The following is a 23,132-nucleotide window of genomic DNA, read 5'->3' as shown; positions in this document are numbered from 1 at the left end:
CATCATGACTGCAGCTCAATCAATAACCTGACAAAATATTACGTAATTCAGCTGGTTTACTATAGAAAAAATATAACATTTATAGTGTATCTATGCAATGAAAATACAAATGTACCTATGACAAATCCCAGTTTTATATACATGCGTCACACATATTCAATGTTCTGACTTGATTTCCTCCAGTCACATAATAAAAGTTTCCTTTGAAAAGACATGGCCAAGAGCAATGGTGGAAATGATTGGCGATATCTCTCACATTCAGTAAGTCCATGATCACAATACACCTTTAGATCTACTTGGAGGAAATGAAGCAGAATTTAAACGACCTACCTTTGCCCCATGCAAATCAGTGTACATTGACTCACACAGTGACAGGTGCGTCAGTCGGGCAGGTACCCGGAAGAAGAGAAAAAAACACCAGGAGCTTGTTCGAGTTACAGGTACAATGAACTTCGGGAAAACATATAGAAACTTGTTTGATTACTACCGAAAATGTGAGTTTATTGTAACTGTTTATGTTCAAGTGAAGTCAGATATATAGGTAAACTTGTAATATTATTTGAAAGGGTAAAGTCTGACGCTGCAATCCATCAAGATGCGATAGTCAGTCAAACATAACGATAATGATATTGGTCTTGTGTTAAAGAAATTAACAGCAAATGTAGTCCTTTTAGATGTAAAATAGAGTCTGTATTTGGCTAGTTGATCTATGTCTAATCATAGTAGTCTATGTAAAAGTGTTCAGGAAACAAGTACTGTGTCCAGGTCAGAGCAGGTACACTGAACTCTGATCCATTCAATTTATGAGGTACATTCAAAATGCATCATGATCTCCCTTACAATGAAATAACATTGGTTTGTATATGTAGGCCTACTTTATAAACCGACAGATTCAGCCAATCAGGTGCATTGTCATTGCCTATATAGAATTACCACATACAGTGGGGAAAAAAAGTATTTAGTCAGCCACCAATTGTGCAAGTTCTCCCACTTAAAAAGATGAGAGAGGCCTGTAATTTTCATCATAGGTACACGTCAACTATGACAGACAAAATGAGGAAAAAATTTCCAGAAAATCACATTGTAGGATTTTTTATGAATTTATTAGCAAATTATGGTGGAAAATAAGTATTTGGTCAATAACAAAAGTTTCTCAATACTTTGTTATATACCCTTTGTTGGCAATGACACAGGTCAAACGTTTTCTGTAAGTCTTCACAAGGTTTTCACACACTGTTGCTGGTATTTTGGCCCATTCCTCCATGCAGATCTTCTCTAGAGCAGTGATGTTTTGGGGCTGTCGCTGGGCAACACGGACTTTCAACTCCCTCCAAAGATTTTCTATGGGGTTGAGATCTGGAGACTGGCTAGGCCACTCCAGGACCTTGAAATGCTTCTTACGAAGCCACTCCTTCGTTGCCCGGGCGGTGTGTTTGGGATCATTGTCATGCTGAAAGACCCAGCCACGTTTCATCTTCAATGCCCTTGCTGATGGAAGGAGGTTTTCACTCAAAATCTCACGATACATGGCCCCATTCATTCTTTCCTTTGCTCGGATCAGTCGTCCTGGTCCCTTTGCAGAAAAACAGCCCCAAAGCATGATGTTTCCACCCCCATGCTTCACAGTAGGTATGGTGTTCTTTGGATGCAACTCAGTATTCTTTGTCCTCCAAACACGACGAGTTGAGTTTTTACCAAAAAGTTCTATTTTGGTTTCATCTGACCATATGACATTCTCCCAATCCTCTTCTGGATCATCCAAATGCACTCTAGCAAACTTCAGACGGGCCTGGACATGTACTGGCTTAAGCAGGGGGACACGTCTGGCACTGCAGGATTTGAGTCCCTGGCGGCGTAGTGTGTTACTGATGGTAGGCTTTGTTACTTTGGTCCCAGCTCTCTGCAGGTCATTCACTAGGTCCCCCCGTGTGGTTCAGGGATTTTTGCTCACCGTTCTTGTGATCATTTTGACCCCACGGGGTGAGATCTTACGTGGAGCCCCAGATCGAGGGAGATTATCAGTGGTCTTGTATGTCTTCCATTTCCTAATAATTGCTCCCACAGTTGATTTCTTCAAACCAAGCTGCTTACCTATTGCAGATTCAGTCTTCCCAGCCTGGTGCAGGTCTACAATTTTGTTTCTGGTGTCCTTTGACAGCTCTTTGGTCTTGGCCATAGTGGAGTTTGGAGTGTGACTGTTTGAGGTTGTGGACAGGTGTCTTTTATACTGATAACAAGTTCAAACAGGTGCCATTAATACAGATAACGAGTGGAGGACAGAGGAGCCTCTTAAAGAAGAAGTTACAGGTCTGTGAGAGCCAGAAATCTTGCTTGTTTGTAGGTGACCAAATACTTATTTTCCACCATAATTTGCAAATAAATTCATTAAAAATCCTACAGTGTGATTTTCTGGATTTTTTTCCCTCAATTTGTCTGTCATAGTTGACGTGTACCTATGATGAAAATGACAGGCCTCTCTCATCTTTTTAAGTGGGAGAACTTGCACAATTGGTGGCTAACTAAATACTTTTTTTCCCCACTGTATGTTTTCTTCCTCCAGTGTGTCCTGTATTAACCCTAGCTGCAACAGTTATGGACCAGAGAAACCTTGTGTCCTATATTAGAACCACATCTCTTCTCCCAGTGTGTTCTGTATTAACCCTAACTGCGACAGTGTGTCCTGTATTAACCCTAACTGCGACAGTGTGTCCTGTATTAACCCTAACAGCTACAGTAATGGTCAGACAAACCTTGTATTTTATAATCATAATAAACCATAAAATGTTGTTTTCCTTCTTCTCCAGTGTGTTAACCCTTACTGAGAAGAGACTACCTCTAACTCCGCTATAGCCATGGACCAGAGGAACCTACAGGGAGAGTTTAAGGATCAGTTTGCAGACGTGGTGTCCAGACTGCAGTCTAAACAGCTGTTCCAGTCTGACTGGGACATCGCCTCCTTTGCTGTCTTCTTCATCTTCATCGGTAGGAACACACACACACACATGCAGGCACACACACATACACACAAATGACTGTCCATCTTACACCTTATGGAACAACAGGGACTGTGAAGAGACACACAAGGGTATAGACACATGCAGTATGAAAATGTATGCACTCACTAACTGTAAGTCGCTCTGGATAAGAGCGTCTGCTAAATGACTAAAATGGAAATGTAAATACGCACACATTGTGATATTGTTGTATGGTGGTATTAAACATTTTGTATTGTAGATAGGTAGTGGTGTAATAATGTCATATGATGCACTGTTTTATATGTAATGTAAGTGCTTTAATATGTTTGGACCCCAGGAAGAGCTAATGGGGATCCCTAATAAATACAAATACAAATCTTGATCCATTCAGGCATGGTTCTGCTGCTTGTTCTCCTGGTTCTGATCCGCTGCTGCTGCTGCTGTGATGAACAGGTAATGTAGCAATCAATCAATATTCAATAAAATGCAACGATTGACAGGTAATGTAATGGCCTGTTTCTGTGAGAAATGTGTGGTGTATATAGCCTGGTCCCAGATCTGTTGTTATTTATAGCCTGGTCTCAGATCTGTTGGTATCTATAGCCTGGTCCCAGATCTGTTGGTATCTATAGTCTGGTCCCAGATCTGTTGGTATATACAGCCTGGTCTCAGATCTGTTGGTATCTATGGTATTATGGTGAAGACCCATCAGTTTAAATCCTTCACATGATCACATCCTACAATAAAGGGTCTGTTTTAGTGTGACCACAGATTTAGCATGGCTGTATGAAGGAGTCTGTGTGCTGCCTATCTGTGTGGGACAGTGTTCACTGTATTTCCTCTGAATAAAGATGCCTTGAAAGATAAATGATTTCTGCTGCTCTCTCTCTCTGCGTGTTTCCCAACAGCCTAAAAGACACAAAGTGGGCCATGAAAACTTTGGAATGGATTCCTGAAAGAAACTTGGAACAGAATCAAAGATTCCACAATGACGACTTTTAGAAAATCAATTAGTCCTTTTATAATTAATTGTATTCATCTTTTTAGATAGATGCACTTTATATTTGCACTTTTATCTGTGTGCCAAACCAAGAGTTGTATAACTTGTTTTCATCCCGGTCCTATCTATTTACTTTGACTGGTGGAAAATGTTGCACTCCCTGTGGTAACCTGTTTTAGCTGTTGTCTAATGGTGGAAAGTCATCGGAGGTCATATGAATCAGTTTTACTTGTTCCCTGCACGGCTAGTGGATGTTGCTAGGACGCCAGAAAGGAGAGCAAGGTGAAAAGTCACTGGGTGTCACAACCAGAAGAGGAAAGGGCTTTCACTAAGGGTTCATGAATCATGAAAAACTAGGCACCACTCTTTATGTAGTGTAATCAACGCGAGTTCACAAAGCCAAATGTTTTGTACTTCGTTTAACATGTACTTTAAACGTAACTTCTTAAATGTATGTAATGAGGAATGATACAGATATTGTAGTAGTATTGATTCACAATTGCATGATTTTAATAGTTATTAAGAATATATAATTCAATGTTGAAACATGTACATTGGAATGTTACAATGTACTTATAAAAATTATTCACTAAAATTTTAATATTTTGTATTGAATCTGTCCTTATTGACTGACTGAACACTCCTGTATAACATCTCTTTATTGCACAGATAAGATTATATGGTCCACAACATTTACATATCTCAAAATACGTTTTTATTAACACTTGCAGTGATAATTAATTTTGTTCAGTATTGGAATGGATATTCACTTCACAGGGAATCAGAGGCAAAGTAAGATAAGTGCAAAAATAAACAATTGAATAAATAAACACATTAGCAAACAACACATACATTGAAATGAACTGATACTACGATTAATAACAGAATAATAGCTTAGCGTTGAGGAGGCATGACCGTTTACCGTTCAAAGCTGAGAATGTATGTTTTCCTTTATATTCCTTGGAATGATGCTTTATGTCAAGTATAGAGTCAGAAACCTACAAGTTTTACGTTAACACCGTTTTCATGTCACAAAGCGTATACTTCTGAGTAGTGTAGTCTACACAAAATATCAGTATTGTTTACCACAGTATGACAATCTGCTTGACAAATTTGTTTCCAATACCCTTTTTCACACTACTGAGCTGAGCAAACCGAGCTGTACTGAGCTGGCCTGGTTAGGCATTAACCATAGATGCTGGAACCGTGTAGGAGAAGATAATGTGTTTTAATTATACATTTTAATATAAAATATCCGAGCCAGTACAGTACGTTTTTGGTCGGTATTATAGTGTGAAAAGGGTATAAGTATGTGGAGAGGAGAAACGTTAGTGTTCTGTAACGAGTGTTTCAGACTAAAAAAAATAACAAGACAAGTTGCTCCATTGATTCATAACGAGGTTCAAGTTAGTACGATACAACAAGGAGGTCCAACCAAGTCAGTACGATACAACAAGGAGGTCCAAGTTAGTACGATACAACAAGGAGGTCCAAGTTAGTACGATACAACAAGGAGGTCCAAGTTAGTACGATACAACAAGGAGGTCCAAGTTAGTACGATACAACAAGGAGGTCCAAGTTAGTACGATACAACAGGGAGGTCCAAGTTAGTACGATACAACAGGGAGGTCCAAGTTAGTACGATACAACAAGGAGGTCCAAGTTAGTACTATACAACAGGGAGGTCCAAGTTAGTACTATACAACAGGGAGGTCCAACCAAGTTAGTACTATACAACAAGGAGGTCCAACCAAGTTAGTACTATACAACGGAGGTCCAACCAAGTTAGTACTATACAACAGGGAGGTCCAACCAAGTTAGTACTATACAACAGGGAGGTCCAACCAAGTTAGTACTATACAACAGGGAGGTCCAAGTTAGTACGATACAACAAGGAGGTCCAAGTTAGTACGATACAACAAGGAGGTCCAAGTTAGTACGATACAACAAGGAGGTCCAAGTTAGTACGATACAACAAGGAGGTCCAAGTTAGTACGATACAACAGGGAGGTCCAAGTTAGTACGATACAACAGGGAGGTCCAAGTTAGTACGATACAACAAGGAGGTCCAAGTTAGTACTATACAACAGGGAGGTCCAAGTTAGTACTATACAACAGGGAGGTCCAACCAAGTTAGTACTATACAACAAGGAGGTCCAACCAAGTTAGTACTATACAACAGGGAGGTCCAACCAAGTTAGTACTATACAACAGGGAGGTCCAACCAAGTTAGTACTATACAACAGGGAGGTCCAACCAAGTTAGTACTATACAACAGGGAGGTCCAACCAAGTTAGTACTATACAACAAGGAGGTCCAACCAAGTTAGTACTATACAACAGGGAGGTCCAACCAAGTTAGTACTATATAAACAGGGAGGTCCAACCAAGTTAGTACTATATAACAAAATGCACAGAGAGATACATGCACCCAATCCTAAATCAACCCCTAGTCCCTACTTGTCTAGATCTGAATGCAGTGTTTCCCCTATACTCAATCTTTGCCCCCACTCCAAAGACATTTTATTTTTTAAACATACAGTATATTTCTGCCAAGATGGGTTTTTAAATGGATAGTGGAAGATTTTGGCAATTAAGCGGTTTTTTCTACTTACCCAAGGTCGGATTAACTCATGAATACAATTTTTATGTCTTGGCATGCAGTTTGCATTAGCGCAATGATGAAGTCTTTGGAAGTCATGCTGTTCCCATAGACTTCCAGTCAATGCGCTAACAACCCCCCCACCCCACCCCCACAGCTAGGGGAAACACTGAATATATTGGATAGATATTGTAATATGGTAGTAGCTCCACCATATTGCTTCCTCCAATACTTTCTCCACAAGTAGGGAGTAGGTGTTAGGGTCTAGGGGTTGATGTGGGACTGAATTAAAGCAGCTGTAACACATGGATGGGCTCTAAACCCTGGAATACTAAACACTGGTAATATATATATGGAGTTTGATCCGGCTGTTCTCCTGTAAATTATACAAACAAAACCCACTTCAATCAGACAATATTTTCCAAGACATCCCTTTTATCTGGGTGGGTTGGTTGGTTGGTTGGTTGGTGTGAAGGATTTGGACAGAACACCTAGCCATTCTGATGGTCAGCTAGCGGCAGTTGGTTAAAACACCTAGCCATTCTGATGGTCAGCTAGCGGCAGTTGGTTAGAAGGGTCGGTAGTTCCAGAAACTAGAGAAGACTGAAATCTAGGAGGAAGAAAATGTAATTTATTGTGTCATGGAAAGCCAATCTAATAAAGGCTTTATAATATAGGTCACAAAATAAGTGCCTTGTCTTTGTGTAGTTTGTACTGTAGGCTTTCAGTTTGACAGTTTTCTGGTGCATAAAGCCACAACTTCTCTGGTTCTCAGTCTATTTACACCCTTGTTTCCAATTAGCACCTTTTCATACCATTTATATGTTTTTTAACAGAAGCAAAAACAGCACTCCCTAGCTTCTCTTTTCTTAGTCTGACATCTCTTTTAGTTAAAGACACACTTGAACAAAGTGAATCATCTACTTCATACCAACTGGCCCAGCCTGACTCTCTGCCAATACTGCAGTTACTCATTCACTGGAGTATATTCTGTGGACCAATGGAGTGTCCTGCTGCTGCAGACGTCACCCACCTTGTCCTTGAGCTGCTGACAGAGCTGCAGTGAGATGGTGAAGAAGAGCAGTGTGTTGTTGAGCCAGGGGACAACACACTCCACCTTGTGAACCTGGCTCACTTCAAACTTAGCATTGTTCAGCTCACTGGGGGAGACAGCAGGGAAAGAGTTCAAAAAGAAAAAAAGGTTGGATGTATTGGAAATGTGTTAAAAAAGTTGGGAACTTGTGAGAGGCTGTGTGTGTGAAATTATTCAGAAATGGGAGGACCCGGGGTAGACCCAACAAGCATAAATTACTATGTTGCTGACTAGTGACAAAAATATATTTTTAACAGTAGTTAGTATTGTTACAGGGACACACTAATATCTTCACATCAACAAGATATGGACATGAAAAGATCCTCTCTGTATTGACCACAGACAGCCCCCTCTAAAGTGTTACTGACTGACATGATGTGAACGGTTATAAAACAGAACTTACAACATGGCTCCAGGGTTGTGTAACACAGAGCTTCCAGATGGCCTGAAGTTCTGTTGAAACACCAGAGGTACACAAACTGATGCACCTTCACAATACCACATGTGATTACAGAACTAACAGGTGTGATCTTGTTGTGAATGTTGTCTCAGGGCTGGATTCACTGAGTGACAGAACTAACGTACAGGTGTGATCTTGTTGTGAATGTTGCCTCAGGGCTGGGTTGGGTTGGATCCGCAGAGTGTATCTGCATGACAGTGTGAATGTGAGTACCTTGGTGGTGTTGGGCTGCATTGGGTGCAGCTGGTAGACAGTCAGGCACAGCTTACTCAGGTTGATATAGAAGTTCACCATCACATCACCTGGCATCGGAGGAGTGAACATCTTCTGGAGAAGGAGAGAGAGAGAGAGTCATTGTGATGTAAAATGCATTCAGTAGACGGTGAGACCAGTTTCTCTGCTATGACCTATGATATATGACGTATGGCAGACTCACTGTGAGGCCGCTGGTGGCCAGCTCCGGCAGGGTCATGGCTGCTGGAGTGGTGAGGCGGTTACGAGCCCTGGTCAGCTGCAGCATCACCGCGTCCATCAGCTACAACAACAACAACTACATCATCACTACAGTGATCAACTACAACAACATCATCAATCATCACTACAGTGATCAACAACATCATCACTAGTGATCAACAACATCATCATCATCACTACAGTGATCAACTACAACATCATCATCACTACAGTGATCAACTACAACAATCATCATCACTACAGTGATCAACTACAACAATCATCATCACTACAGTGATCAACTACAACAATCATCATCACTACAGTGATCAACTACAACAATCATCATCACTAGTGATCAACTACAACATCATCATCATCACTACAGTGATCAACTACAACATCACTACAGTATCATCATCACTACAGTGATCAACTACAACAACATCATCAATCATCACTACAGTGATCAACTACAACATCATCATCACTACAGTGATCAACTACAACAATCATCATCACTAGTGATCAACTACAACAACAATCATCATCACTACAGTGATCAACTACATTATCATCACTACAGTGATCAACTACAACATCAATCATCATCACTACAGTCATCAGCTACAACAACAACATCATCATCATCACTACAGTGATCAACTACAACAACATCATCAATCATCACTACAGTGATCAGCTACAACAACAGAAAAAACGTTGAGCTTGGAAATAGACTAAAGGATATGGATGGCACTCTTGGATGGCAAAGTTGTACTAAGTAATGAAAAGGTACACGGTGGAGCAAAGTTGTACTAGGTAATGAAAAGGTACACGGTGGAGCAAAGTTGTACTAGGTAATGAAAAGGTACACGGTGGAGCAAAGTTGTACTAGGTAATGAAAAGGTACACGGTGGAGCAAAGTTGTACTAGGTAATGAAAAGGTACACGGTGGAGCAAAGTTGTACTAGGTAATGAAAAGGTACACGGTGGAGCAAAGTTGTACTAGGTAATGAAAAGGTACACAGTGGAGCAAAGTTGTACTAGGTAATGAAAAGGTACACAGTGGAGCAAAGTTGTACTAGGTAATGAAAAGGTACACGGTGTACGGGCACAGCACCAGCACCCCTTGAAAAATGATGTGTAGCGTAGACTAATGATGTGTAGCATAGACTAATGATGTGTAGCGTAGACTAATGATGTGTAGCGTAGACTAATGATGTGTAGCATAGACTAATGATGTGTAGCATAGACTAATGATGTGTAGCGTAGTCTAATGATGTGTAGCATAGACTAATGATGTGTAGCATAGACTAATTATGTGTAGCGTAGTCTAATGATGTGTAGCGTAGACTAATGATGTGTAGCATAGACTAATGATGTGTAGCATAGACTAATGATGTGTAGCATAGACTAATGATGTGTAGCGTAGACTAATGATGTGTAGCGTAGACTAATGATGTGTAGCATAGACTAATGATGTGTAGCATAGACTAATGATGTGTAGCGTAGACTAATGATGTGTAGCATAGACTAATGATGTGTAGCATAGACTAATGATGTGTAGCGTAGACTAATGATGTGTAGCGTAGACTAATGATGTGTAGCATAGACTAATGATGTGTAGCATAGACTAATGATGTGTAGCGTAGACTAATGATGTGTAGCATAGACTAATGATGTGTAGCATAGACTAATGATGTGTAGCATAGACTAATGATGTGTAGCATAGACTAATGATGTGTAGCGTAGACTAATGATGTGTAGCGTAATGATGTGTAGCGTAGACTAATGATGTGTAGCGTAATGATGTGTAGCGTATACTAATTATGTGTAGCGTAGTCTAATGATGTGTAGCATAGACTAATGATGTGTAGCGTAGACTAATGATGTGTAGCATAGACTAATGATGTGTAGCATAGACTAATGATGTGTAGCATAGACTAATGATGTGTAGCGTAGACTAATGATGTGTAGCGTAATGATGTGTAGCGTAGACTAATGATGTGTAGCGTAATGATGTGTAGCGTATACTAATTATGTGTAGCGTAGTCTAATGATGTGTAGCGTAGACTAATGATGTGTAGCGTAGACTAATGATGTGTAGCGTAGACTAATGATGTGTAGTGTAGACTAATGATGTGTAGTGTAATGATGTGTAGTGCAATGGTGTGTAGTGCAATGGTGTGTAGTGCAATGATGTGTAGTGCAATGATGTGTAGTGTAGTCTTAACAGAGGAAAGACACTTCCCAGTTAGCTCCGCTATGACACAAAAATCAGTTTATTTCTGACATGAGTTCCCTGGTGGAAACTAACCTCATTACCCTCAGCTCCAGTCTTAAAGTGGTAGCTGTGTGTATGGGTGTGTGTTCCTACCTTGTTGACCTCAGCCCCAGTCTTGAAGTGGTAACTCTCATCTCTACTACTCAGCAGCTGCAGAGCCTGATTGACATGGTTCCTAGCATCCTGGATCTGAGAGAGGGAGGGGACAGAGTCAGTATAATTAGATCTGAGAGAGGGAGGGGACAGAGTCAGTACTAATAGATCTGAGGGTGGGAGGGGACAGTGTCAGTATTATTAGATCTGAGAGAGGGAGGGGACAGAGTCATCAGTATTATTAGATCTGAGGGAGGGAGGGGACAGAGTCAGTATTATTAGATCTGAGGGAGGGAGGGGACAGAGTCAGTATTATTAGATCTGAGAGAGGGAGGGGACAGAGTCATCAGTATTATTAGATCTGAGGGAGGGAGGGGACAGAGTCAGTATTATTAGATCTGAGGGAGGGAGGGGACAGAGTCAGTATTATTAGATCTGAGGGAGGGAGGGGACAGAGTCAGTATTATTAGATCTGAGAGATGGAGGGGACAGAGTCAGTATTATTATCAGCGATATAACTAGTAACAGTGTAGTGTATTGATCATATGCATATTGTTGGACAGTTACGTTAGACTTACTTTATCACAATGAACACTGTTTATCATATATCCTGATGCCTAGTCACCTGGCCCCTATACATATCTACCTCCATCACCCCGGTATCCCTGCACATTGGAAATATGGTACTGGAACTTTCTGACCCTGTTTATAGCCTTCTTACTTTCTTGTGTTCTTCTTCTTCTTTCTTGTGTGTTTTTGTTCTACCTCATGTTCTTTTTAGTACTAGGTTGATATTGATTACTGCAGTGTTAGGTTTAGAGCTTGCTTCCCCAACTGGCAGCCCGTGGGAGTGATAAATGCCAAGTAGGAATGAGGGGGTTGATTAGGTGGCCTTGATGGAAATGTGGCCAGGTTGGGAATGTAGCCATGACACCAGGGTGAACACCCCTACTCTTACAATAAGCGCCATGGCTTTTTGAATGTGCACAGACAGTCAGGACACCCATTTTAACGTCCCATCTGAAAGACGGCACCCTACGCAGGGCAATGTCCCCAAATGTAATCAAGGTATGATATGATTATGTTTTAGTCCAATATTATATCTGTTTAGGCTTCTTGCGGTCAATTTGCAATCAAAATGTGTTTTATCATATTCTGTTTATTACCATCCACCACACACACACACCCCTACAATACCTGTTGCAATTTCCAGTGCTTATCATCCCTGAATGTGAAATGCATCACTTGGTTGCTTTTAGCAGTTTTCAGATTGATGTCCTGTGAAGACAGAGGGTGAAAATTACAGAAAGAACCTGACATTGTAAAAACATGTTCTCTACTAAAACACATTACAGAAAGAACCTGACATTGTAACATGTTCTCTACTAAAACACATTACAGAAAGAACCTGACATTGTAACATGTTCTCTCTGCTAAAACACATTACAGAAAGAACCTGACATTGTAACATGTTCTCTCTGCTAAAACACATTACAGAAAGAACCTGACATTGTAACATGTTCTCTCTACTAAAACACATTACAGAAAGAACCTGACATTGTAACATGTCAGGTTCTTTCTGTAATGTGTTTTAGCAGAAAACATGTTGTTACAATGTCAGGTTCTTTCTGTAATGTGTTTTAGCAGAAAACATGTTGTTACAATGTCAGGTTCTTTCTGTAATGTGTTTTAGTAGAGAGAACATGTTACAATGTCAGGTTCTTTCTGTAATGTGTTTTAGTAGAGATACAGTGGGGGAAAAAAGTATTTAGTCAGCCACCAATTGTGCAAGTTCTCCCACTTAAAAAGATGAGAGAGGCCTGTAATTTTCATCATAGGTACACGTCAACTATGACAGACAAATTGAGAAAAAAAATTCCAGAAAATCACATTGTAGGATTTTTAATGAATTTATTTGCAAATTATGGTGGAAAATAAGTATTTGGTCAATAACAAAAGTTTCTCAATACTTTGTTATATACCCTTTGTTGGCAATGACACAGGTCAAATGTTTTCTGTAAGTCTTCACAAGGTTTTCACACAATGTTGCTGGTATTTTGGCCCATTCCTCCATGCAGATCTCCTCTAGAGCAGTGATGTTTTGGGGCTGTCGCTGGGCAACACAGACTTTCAACTCCCTCCAAAGATTTTCTATGGGGTTGAGATCTGGAGACTGGCTAGGCCACTCCAGGACCTTGAAATGCTTCTTACGAAGCCACTCCTTCATTGCCCGGGCGGTGTGTTTGGGATCATTGTCATGCTGAAAGACCCTGCCACGTTTCATCTTCAATGCCCTTGCTGATGGAAGGAGGTTTTCACTCAAAATCTCACGATACATGGCCCCATTCATTCTTTCCTTTACACGGATCAGTCGTCCTGGTCCCTTTGCAGAAAAACAGCCCCAAAGCATGATGTTTCCACCCCCATGCTTCACAGTAGGTATGGTGTTCTTTGGATGCAACTCAGCATTCTTTGTCCTCCAAACACGACGAGTTGAGTTTTTACCAAAAAGTTATATTTTGGTTTCATCTGACATTCTCCCAATCATCTTCTGGATCATCCAAATGCACTCTAGCAAACTTCAGATGGGCCTGGACATGTACTGGCTTAAGCAGGGGGACACGTCTTGCACTGCAGGATTTGAGTCCCTGGCGGCGTAGTGTGTTACTGATGGTAGGCTTTGTTACTTTGGTCCCAGCTCTCTGCAGGTCATTCACTAGGTCCCCCCGTGTGGTTCTGGGATTTTGCTCACCGTTCTTGTGATCATTTTGACCCCACTGGGTGAGATCTTGCGTGGAGCCCCAGATCGAGGGAGATTATCAGTGGTCTTGTATGTCTTCCATTTCCTAATAATTGCTCCCACAGTTGATTTCTTCAAACCAAGCTGCTTACCTATTGCAGATTCAGTCTTCCCAGCCTGGTGCAGGTCTACAATTTTGTTTCTGGTGTCCTTTGACAGCTCTTTGGTCTTGGCCATAGTGGAGTTTGGAGTGTGACTGTTTGAGGTTGTGGACAGGTGTCTTTTATACTGATAACAAGTTCAAACAGGTGCCATTAATACAGGTAACGAGTGGAGGACAGAGGACCTGTCACGCCCTGACGCCCTGACTCTAGGGACTTGTATTTGTTGAGTCAGGGTGTGTATTTTCTGTGTTGGGTTTGTCTATGTTAGTTTCTAGATCGTTTAGATCTATGTTGGCCAGGGTGGTTCCCAATCAGAGGCAGCTGTAGCTCGTTGTCTCTGATTGGGGACCATACTTAGGTAGCCTGTTGGCACTAGTGGGTTGTGGGATCTTGTTCCGTAAAGGTATGTTGTTTGTATGCTACCTTGGACTTCACGTTTCGTTTGTTGTTTTGTCGTTAATAAATATGAATGCATATCACGCTGCGCCTTGGTCCTTCTCGTTCATGAACGATCGTGACAGAAGATCCCACCAATCCTGGATCAAGCAGCGTGACGAGGAGAGAGGATGGACTTGGGAGATGATGAGCGAGAGTCTGGCAAGAGGGATGGAGGCCATGATCACGGGGGAGAGACAAGCCCCAAAAAAATGTAGGGGGGGGCTCACGCCGTGGACGACGAGGCAGCAGGAGGCCGCGATAGAGCGGTTCAGCCGTTTAGCAGAGGAGGCCGCCAGATTAAGGGGGTCATTGGTTCAGAGGGAGCAGAAGGAAAGTGTAGAGGCACGGCGAGAGGAGCTGGTTAGGCAGCAGAAGGAGCGGGGGTTAATGAAGGAACCCAGTCCCGCTCCTCGCACCAATCGAGTGGTGCGTGTCGCCAGTCCGGTCCGGCCCGTTCCTGATTCCCGCACTAAGCCAGTGGTGGGTGTTCCCAGTATGGTTCGGCCCGTTCCTGCTCCTCGCATCAAGCCAGTGGTGCGCGTCGCCAGCCCGGCCCGGCCTGTTCCTTCCCCGTGCACCAAGCCAGTGGTGCGCGTCGCCAGCCCGGTCCGACCTGTTCCTGTCCCTCGCACCAAGCCAGTGGTGCGCGTCGCCAGCCCGGTCCGACCTGTTCCTGTCCCTCGCACCAAGCCAGTGGTGCGCGTCGCCAGCCCGGCCTGTTCCTGCTCCCCGCACCAGGCCAGTGGTGCGCGTCGCCAGTCCGGTACGGCCCGTTCCTGCTCCCCGCACCAAGGCAGTGGTGCGCGTCGTCAGCCCAGTCCGGCCCGTTCCTGCTCCCCGCACCAGGCCAGTGGTGCGGCGTCGCCAGTCCGGTGCGGCCCGTTCCTGCTCCCCGCACCAAGCCAGTGGTGCGCGTCGTCAGCCCAGTCCGGCCCGTTCCTGCTCCCCGCACCAGGCCAGTGGTGCGCGTCGCCAGTCCGGTACGGCCCGTTCCTGCTCCCCGCACCAAGCCAGGGGTGTGTGTCGTCAGCCCAGTCCGGCCCGTTCCTGCTCCCCGCACCAAGCCAGTGGTGCGTGTGTCCAGTCCGGCACGGCCTGTGCCTGTTCCACCGGTGCCTGGTCTGGCACCGGTCAGCTGCTCCACTCCAGAGTCAGAGCAATCCGCTCCACCGGGGTCCAGTCCAGCTCCGGTCAGCGGCTCCACTCCGGAGCCAGAGCAGTCCGCTCCACCGGTGCCTGATCCAGTTCCGGTCAGCGGCTCCACCCCGGCGCCAGAGCAGTTCGATCCACCGTCGTCGGGTCCAGCTCCAGTCAGCGGTTCCAGTCCAGACCCAGATGTCAGCCCCTCTCCAGGTTCGGGGTCTCCCACACCAGGGTCCAGACAGGGCGTGGTACTTCGTGGGAGGAAGGAAGCAGCGCGCCAAGGTCCAGACCAGACCAGGGGCGCAACGGGGAGGTGGAGAGTAAGTGGTGGTCACACCCGGATCCGCCTCCGAGGCAGAATGCCCACCCTGACTCTAGGGACTTGTATTTGTTGAGTCAGGGTGTGTATTTTCTGTGTTGGGTTTGTCTATGTTAGTTTCTAGATCGTTTAGATCTATGTTGGCCAGGGTGGTTCCCAATCAGAGGCAGCTGTAGCTCGTTGTCTCTGATTGGGGACAATACTTAGGTAGCCTGTTGGCACTAGTGGGTTGTGGGATCTTGTTCCGTAAAGGTATGTTGTTTGTATGCTACCTTGGACTTCACGTTTCGTTTGTTGTTTTGTCGTGTGTTTAGTCGTTAATAAATATGAATGCATATCACGCTGCGCCTTGGTCCTTCTCGTTCATGAACGATCGTGACAGGAGCCTCTTAAAGAAGAAGTTACAGGTCTGTGAGAGCCAGAAATCTTGCTTGTTTGTAGGTGACCAAATACTTATTTTCCACCATAATTTGCAAATAAATTCATTAAAAATCCTACAATGTGATTTTCTGGATTTTTTTCCCTCAATTTGTCTGTCATAGTTGACGTGTACCTATGATGAAAATTACAGGCCTCTCTCATCTTTTTAAGTGGGAGAACTTGCACAATTGGTGGCTGACTAAATACTTTTTTTCCCCACTGTAACATGTTACAATGTCAGGTTCTTTCTGTAATGGGTGGCAGGTAGCTTAGTGGTTAAGAGCGTTGTGCCAGTAACCGAAAGGTCGCTGGTTCTAATCCCCGAGCCGACTAGGTGAAAAATCTGTCTGTGCCCTTAAGCAAGGCACTTAACCCTAATTGCTCCTGTAAGTCGCTCTGGATAAGAGCGTCTGCTAAATGACTAAAATGTAAATGTAATGTGTCAGGTTCTTTCTGTAATGTGTTTTAGTAGAGAAAACATGTTACAGTCAGAAAGAACCTGACATTGTAACAACATTTTATCCCTACTAAAAACACAGTCAAACACTGCTACTGGGAGGTTTCCAGAGAATAGTCTACAACCAGAGACAAGAGATACTCACAGCTTGAGTCAGGGCTTCTCCCTGTAGAGTCAGTACTCCTTTCACCTGGTCCATGCTGCAAAGACAAGACGGCAGGACTCACGAGAACCGCAATAATGACACTGTGGAAGTCCCAAATGGCACCCTATCCCCTATACACTACACTACTTTTGACCTGAGTCCTATGTCGTATGTCACCTTGTCATAGACTCAAATCCCGGCAGATTAGAAAACTGTTGTTGATGATGTCTGTAAACAGAAGGTTGTGTAATGTATAAACAGGCCCTCCACTAAAACAAATGTTAGCAGGCAAAGAGTTTTCCTAGACCAACACATATACGTCCAGCCATGGACCTGAAGCGCACACATACACTAATAAATGAAACAGGTGATATGTTGGGACTTGCTTCTGAACTTTAAATAGGTGCAACAAGGCATCAAAAATAAGCCTATTTTCATGCTCTATATGTTGAATCACATTTACCAGAAAAAAACACCATTAGAAAATAACTTGCTTTGGTAATGCATGTTGTCTAACAAGGAATGTATAGGTTATAACATAATCCGACATGTGTTTCTATTCTGTCATGTGTGAACTATAGGTCTTCGTTAGGCTGGACTAGATGGGGTTTCTTATAGTGCACATTATATCAATGTCTTACATTGTCTATTGTGTTGCTATGAATCAAGACACATTATGTTTTTAAAATGGCCAATAAAGTCAATCAAACTCACTCACACACTCACTCAACAAATCAATCACCCTAACCGATCAATTAACCAATCAATCAACTAATGAATCCCTCCAAGTCTTACGTTGAGCTGCCCAGGATGAAGTTCTCCTGTTTCAGTTGGCTCTCCAGTCCAGGGGTGGGCATGGAGAACCTCCTGGATGCCTCCTGGTGACATAAACATAGTACACAATCTAGTTACATAGTACACAATATACACTGAACAAAAATATAAAATGCAACATGTAAAGTGTTGGTACATGTTTCAGGAGCTGAAATAAAATATCCCAGAAATGTTCCATACGCACATAAAGCTTATTTCTCAAATGTTGTGCACATTTGTTTACACCCGTTAGTGAGCATTTCTCCTTTGCCAAGATAATCCATACACCTGACAGGTGTGGCATATCAAGAAGCTGATTAAACAGCATGATCATTACACAGGTACACCTTGTGCTGGGGACAATAAATGGCGAGTCCAAAATGTGCAGTTTTGCCACACAACACAATGCCACAGATGCAATTGGCATACTGACTGCAGGAATGTCCACCAGAGCTGTTGCCAGAGAAGTGAATGTGCATTTCTCTACCATAAGCCACCTCCAACGTCGTTTTAGAGAATTTGGCAATACGTCCAACCGGCCTCACAACCTCAGACCACGTGTATGGCGTCGTGTGGGCGATTGGTTTGCTGATGTCAACGAGTGGCCCATGGTGGTGGTGGGGTTATGGTATGGGCAGGCATAAGCTACGGACAACAAACACAATCGCATTTTATCGATGGCAATTTAAATGCACAAAAATACAGTGACGAGATCCTGAGACCCATTGTTTTGTAAGGTATCTGTGACCAACAGATGCATATCTGTATTCGCAGTCATGTGACATCCATAGATTAGGGCCTAATGAATTTATTTAAATTGACTGATTTCCTCATATGAACTGTAACTCCGTAAAAATCAATGAAATTGTTGCGTTTATATTTTTGTTCAGTATAGTTACATAGTACATAATCTAGTTACAGTATCATAAATATCTCCATCAATAACTCAATCAAATGTCTTGAGAAACTTGAGCACAAACAGCAATCAACTCAGACAACAGTACACTGAAATCAAACAACATTTGAAGAATTGAGTTACACAACAACCTAGCCAAAGTTGAAATGTCTTGGAATGCATTTGTTCTACATGGTTCATCATTAGCCAGGATCATCTATTCTTAAAGGATCATCACCTATGGCTATGGGGTCAGTGTACCACAGCTAGGTCTAATCCAATATTGACAACTCAGCAGTGTTAAGACACTCAGTGACACCATTGTCTTGTGATCGGAGCTCTTTGATCCTATGGAGTCAATACTTAGGTGTAGCCCTCAAACTCAACTCTGGACCTCGAAGACAGTTCCACTGAATTATTTCATTGTTTCCCTCTAATTAGGGACTGGTTTAGACCTGGGACACCAGGTGTGTGCAATTAATTATCAGGTAGAACAGAAAACCAGCAGGCTCCGGACCTCGTAGTGTAAGAGTTGAGTACCCCTGTGTAGGTTGAGGTTGCCCCTAGACACTGATCTTGGATCAGTTTGGGACTTTCCCCCACTAATGTTAAGGTTAGGATAGGTAGAGAGGAAGCTGATCCTAGATGTGTGCCTAATATTTGCCTTGAGTATATCCTGGAGCTGCTTCAAAACAGCATGGACCTCCTCCTTCAGCAACCAGTTAAACTCCTCCTCCTGAGAGGAAGGGAGGGTGGGAGAGAGGAAGAAAGGAAGGGAGAGAGAGGAGAGGGGGAGAGAGAGGAGAGGGAGGGGGAGAGAGAGGAGAGGGAGGGAGAGAGAGAAGACAAACAAGAGTTACTGTGGTGGTCAGCAGAGATAGGGGTAGATTGATAGACAGGATTGTTCTGTTCTAGAATGTTCACATTATCATGGTTCCAATTAGAACTCCACTGGTGTTCTTAGAATGCTGTTTGTGGTTCTTCTTCCCTGAATGCAGGAATCATAGAATTAGAATGATTCACTAATTCTATGGTAGGAATCTCATCTGACAGGACGCAACACAGACATGATGCTCTTGTGCCTGTGTACAGTATCTACATACATACCACTATCTTTAAGAGACCTGCTTCTGTATACTAGCTAGCTACATAGACTGGGGAGTTCTTCTGTATACTAGCTAGATATATAGACTGGGGACTCCTGTATACTAGCTAGCTATATAGAAAGCCCTGCATATACCTTATATCGCACTGGGGAGTTCTTGGATGAAGCACACCCTTGAGGACTGAATGTGACGCTTGACACCTATGGATGTAGGTGTGTACAATAGGCTAGATATAATGGGGTTGGCAGGGAAGCAGTGACCTCGCCCATCGAAGGCTGCAAATGTGACAATCATTCAATATGACTATTATGAGGACTTCGATCATACTGTATATCACGTTGTCATTGACAATCAGCAGAAAAGGTATTGCAAAGAACAACACCAGATCTTGCAGATGCAAGGCAGCAGAGCAGTTTTATTCTCGGCACTGTCAGGCACTATGGCAGTGAGTGTACAAAACATTAAGGACGCCTTCCTAATATTGAGTCGCACAGGGACGTTGGCCCATGTTGACTCCAATGCTTCCCACAGTTGTCAGGTTGGCTGGATGTCCTTTGGGTGGTGGACCATTCTCGATACACACGATAAACTGTTGAGCGTGAAAAACCCAGCAGCTTCGCAGTTCTTGACACAAACCAGTGCGCCTGACACTTACTACCATACCCCACTCAAAGACACTTACATATTTTGACTTGCCCATTCACCCTCTGAATGGCACACATACACAATCCATGTCTCAATTGTCTCAAGGGTTAAAAATCCTTATTTAACCTGTCTCAGTCCTCCCCTTCATCTACACTGACTGAAGTTCATTTAACAAGTGACATCAACAAGGGATCATAGCTTTCATCTGGATTTACATGGTCAGTCTGTCTTGTACAGAGCAGGTGTCCTTAATGTTTTGTACACTAAGTGTATAGCTAACGTCCCTTTCTATCACGCAAGATCGCATAAGAACATGTACAACCATAACAGTAACAATCAGTAGTTGGCTAGCAAAATAGGTAGCTTGACGTCGATTAATAACTAGCTAGCCAAGGTAAACCCATTAATGTTGTTAGCTAGCTTGTCATGATCCCGACCCTTACAGCTTTGCTTACCAAAACAGCCCTCTCGGCTTGGCTTGGACCCGACATATTTGAGAGTTCAGATAAAGATCTTTGAGGATTGAGCATTCCCGCTGGCAGACCGGTCCACCAAGTACGTAAACTAGAAGATCTTCAACCCAGTCTTCTTCTAGTGTTGTGTTTACGTAGCAAGACAGCTTCAAATCACACGCTCACAATTAATCTTGGCCCCGCCCCCCAATCCCTTCTTTGGGAATGCGCTTCCGGTTTGCGTCACATTGAAACATTTTCCGCAGCAGGCCTAGAAAAGCAGAAAGGAGAGTGGTTGGAGCAGGCCCCTAAGCTTTTCTCCCCTGGTTGACCTCAAAACACAGTAGTACTGTTTAATCAAGTACAAATTGCAATCTATATCAACAGAATTAGATCTGTGTTGCCTTGTGAATAAATATGATTTTCACTACGGTGTGTGTGTTTCATGAAAACACACATGGATTTAAGTCAGGAGAGGATTTAATAAACTGCACAAAAAAGCCTTGATGTTTCACATAAATATCCCAAATCCATACAGTTTCACCGTCCCCGCCTGGCCCTGCACAAAATTGGGCCCAAGTAAGTCATTTCAACAATCTCCGTTATAAGTAACTTTGTCTGTATAAGCCACATAAACAATTTTTTACAGGAGATAAATTTAAAACCGCAAACACTAAAACAGAACAATCTACAGTAGTATTAAGACACTAGATGTGTGTTTCATATGGCACCCTATTCCAGATGTAGTGCACTACTTTTGACCAGAGTAGGGGACATGGTGCCATTTGGGACACACTGGACGATTGACAGTCAGTAGAGGAATCTAACCAAAAGTATTTTATATTACCCTTTATTTATAAAGCAAACATCCGCTCAACCAATATGGGCTATTTACAAAGTCATTTGTTTGAATGTTTCCTACTAAATACATACTTCTTAATCTTTAAAACTATTCGTGTTCAAACAAATTAAACCTAAAACTTAATTCACATCTTGCTTGGCAAAAGGAAAATGTATTTTCTAAAAAAAATAGGATGATCATTACCTTGTGAAAATGATATACAACCAAAATCAAAAACAGAGGTTATACATGTTCAATTGGGTTTTACACTGAATTTAATAGGTTCACGTTTTTTCTAATCAAAATGAACTAAAACAAAAAGGGATAAAATCATTATTGAAAGTGAGCCATATTTAATTTTGACAGGACAATAACCCACCTCAAGCTACAGTAGGTTATGAGGTATTTTGATGGTGACTAATTCTCTTTAATGTATTTTGTTATGTGGCCTAAATTCCCCCACTGCCATTCAGGTAACCATTGCCTGTCTTCTCATGGCCCTGCCAGGTATCCCTTTTAAGGAGAACATGAAAGGTTGTAGATTGGGCCTTGAATCTCAAGGAGTGGTTATGATTAAACAGAAATTCACATTCTGTAGTTTGACTGTTTCCTGTATGGTGATTGATCTGGTAATAAATACATCTGTCCTCCTTAGTCTGATCCCAGATCTGTTTGTGGTCTTGGCCAACTTCCTTGCTGTACTTGTCAAGCCCAACATGTTTGATATGACAACGAGTTGGCATGATGGCACAAACAGACTGGGACCACTGCAAAGGGGAACTGTTGTGGTGCAATAACCCAAGTCATCAAGCCAACTGATCAATAGTTAAGTTAAAATACAACAGGTCGCTAAGCAGAATGTGGTTTCATAATGTGGGTCCCCATACATACATGTACAATAAAAAGTGAACAACTTGCCTGTTTTATAATGTTAGATCACTGCAATGGGTTTTAAACATGATAACCTTAAAATGTCCCAGGATGCGTCCAAATGGCACCCTATTCCCTACATAGTGCACTACTTTTGACCAGGGTTCTGGGCAAAAGTATTGCACTATAAAGGGAGTAGGGTGCCATTTGGGATGAATCCCTGTTAGAAGAACGATAAACTCATTACTGTATTATAAGGCCTCAGAATAACCTTATTAACATAACCTTAACCTGTTAGAGAACCTGCCCCCTAACACAACAAACACTGTTCAGATTCAGAGAACTACGGAAAAAACTCCAGGTAAAACTGCACCAAGAGAAGTAGAATAGAGAGATCTAGAGTGTCTAAAATAAATAAATAAATGTCAGAAGATTTCAAAGGGTTCCAATATTAAGGCAAAGCAGTGGCATTATTCCTCTTGGTGATCTCCTAGCCTTTGCCCTCTTTTTAAAGATAATATCAACAGCTTTATACGTTTATGGAATTCTGACATTCAAAATAAAAGGACATTTTCACACGTAGAATTAAATAAAACGCAAAGAAAGAACACAAGTGATAAATTAATCCATGGCCTGTACACACCTTCAAAACCCACCCGACAGCATTAAGCAAATGGGTCGCGTTCCAAATCACTACTGAACACCTTACCGTGCGTCAACAA

The 23,132-nt window shown here is 42.5% G+C and overlaps 2 protein-coding genes across 6 annotated transcripts; one reads left to right on the top strand and one right to left on the bottom strand.

Annotated features, from left to right (window-relative positions):
* Positions 1-100: 100 nt before the first annotated feature.
* LOC121569992 (small integral membrane protein 22) lies at positions 101-4,576 on the top strand. Of its 2 annotated transcripts, none has more exons than XM_041881403.2 (4): positions 101-494; positions 2,805-2,982; positions 3,367-3,428; positions 3,884-4,576. In XM_041881403.2, exons 2-4 carry the CDS (start codon positions 2,853-2,855, stop codon positions 3,929-3,931), a joined length of 240 nt encoding a protein of 79 aa, XP_041737337.1. In that variant the 5' UTR covers positions 101-494; positions 2,805-2,852; the 3' UTR covers positions 3,932-4,576. The 2 variants fall into 2 exon arrangements, with proteins under 2 accessions (XP_041737337.1, XP_041737338.1); XM_041881404.2 differs by having other exon boundaries at positions 103-440.
* Positions 4,577-4,673: 97 nt separating this feature from the next.
* Positions 4,674-20,922, bottom strand: rogdi (rogdi atypical leucine zipper). Of its 4 annotated transcripts, XM_041881399.2 has the most exons (13): positions 20,703-20,921; positions 19,161-19,232; positions 17,584-17,666; positions 16,966-17,016; positions 16,789-16,843; positions 12,160-12,240; positions 10,963-11,058; positions 8,566-8,664; positions 8,343-8,456; positions 8,073-8,122; positions 7,610-7,736; positions 7,111-7,186; positions 4,674-7,067 (listed from the first exon to the last, which is right to left on the bottom strand). In XM_041881399.2, the coding sequence occupies exons 1-12, from the start codon at positions 20,775-20,777 to the stop codon at positions 7,145-7,147; spliced, it is 945 nt and encodes a 314-aa protein (XP_041737333.1). In that variant the 5' UTR covers positions 20,778-20,921; the 3' UTR covers positions 4,674-7,067; positions 7,111-7,144. The 4 variants fall into 4 exon arrangements, with proteins under 4 accessions (XP_041737333.1, XP_041737334.1, XP_041737332.1 ...); XM_041881400.2 differs by having other exon boundaries at positions 4,674-7,186; positions 8,343-8,453; positions 20,703-20,922; XM_041881398.2 differs by having other exon boundaries at positions 4,674-7,186.
* Positions 20,923-23,132: the final 2,210 nt, after the last annotated feature.

This window comes from Coregonus clupeaformis, chromosome 7, assembly GCF_020615455.1.
Source record: "Coregonus clupeaformis isolate EN_2021a chromosome 7, ASM2061545v1, whole genome shotgun sequence".
In the NCBI taxonomy this organism is placed as follows: Eukaryota; Metazoa; Chordata; class Actinopteri; order Salmoniformes; family Salmonidae; genus Coregonus; species Coregonus clupeaformis.
The sequence above is the reverse complement of the archived record's forward strand: the minus strand, read 5'-3'. Positions and strand labels throughout refer to the sequence as shown.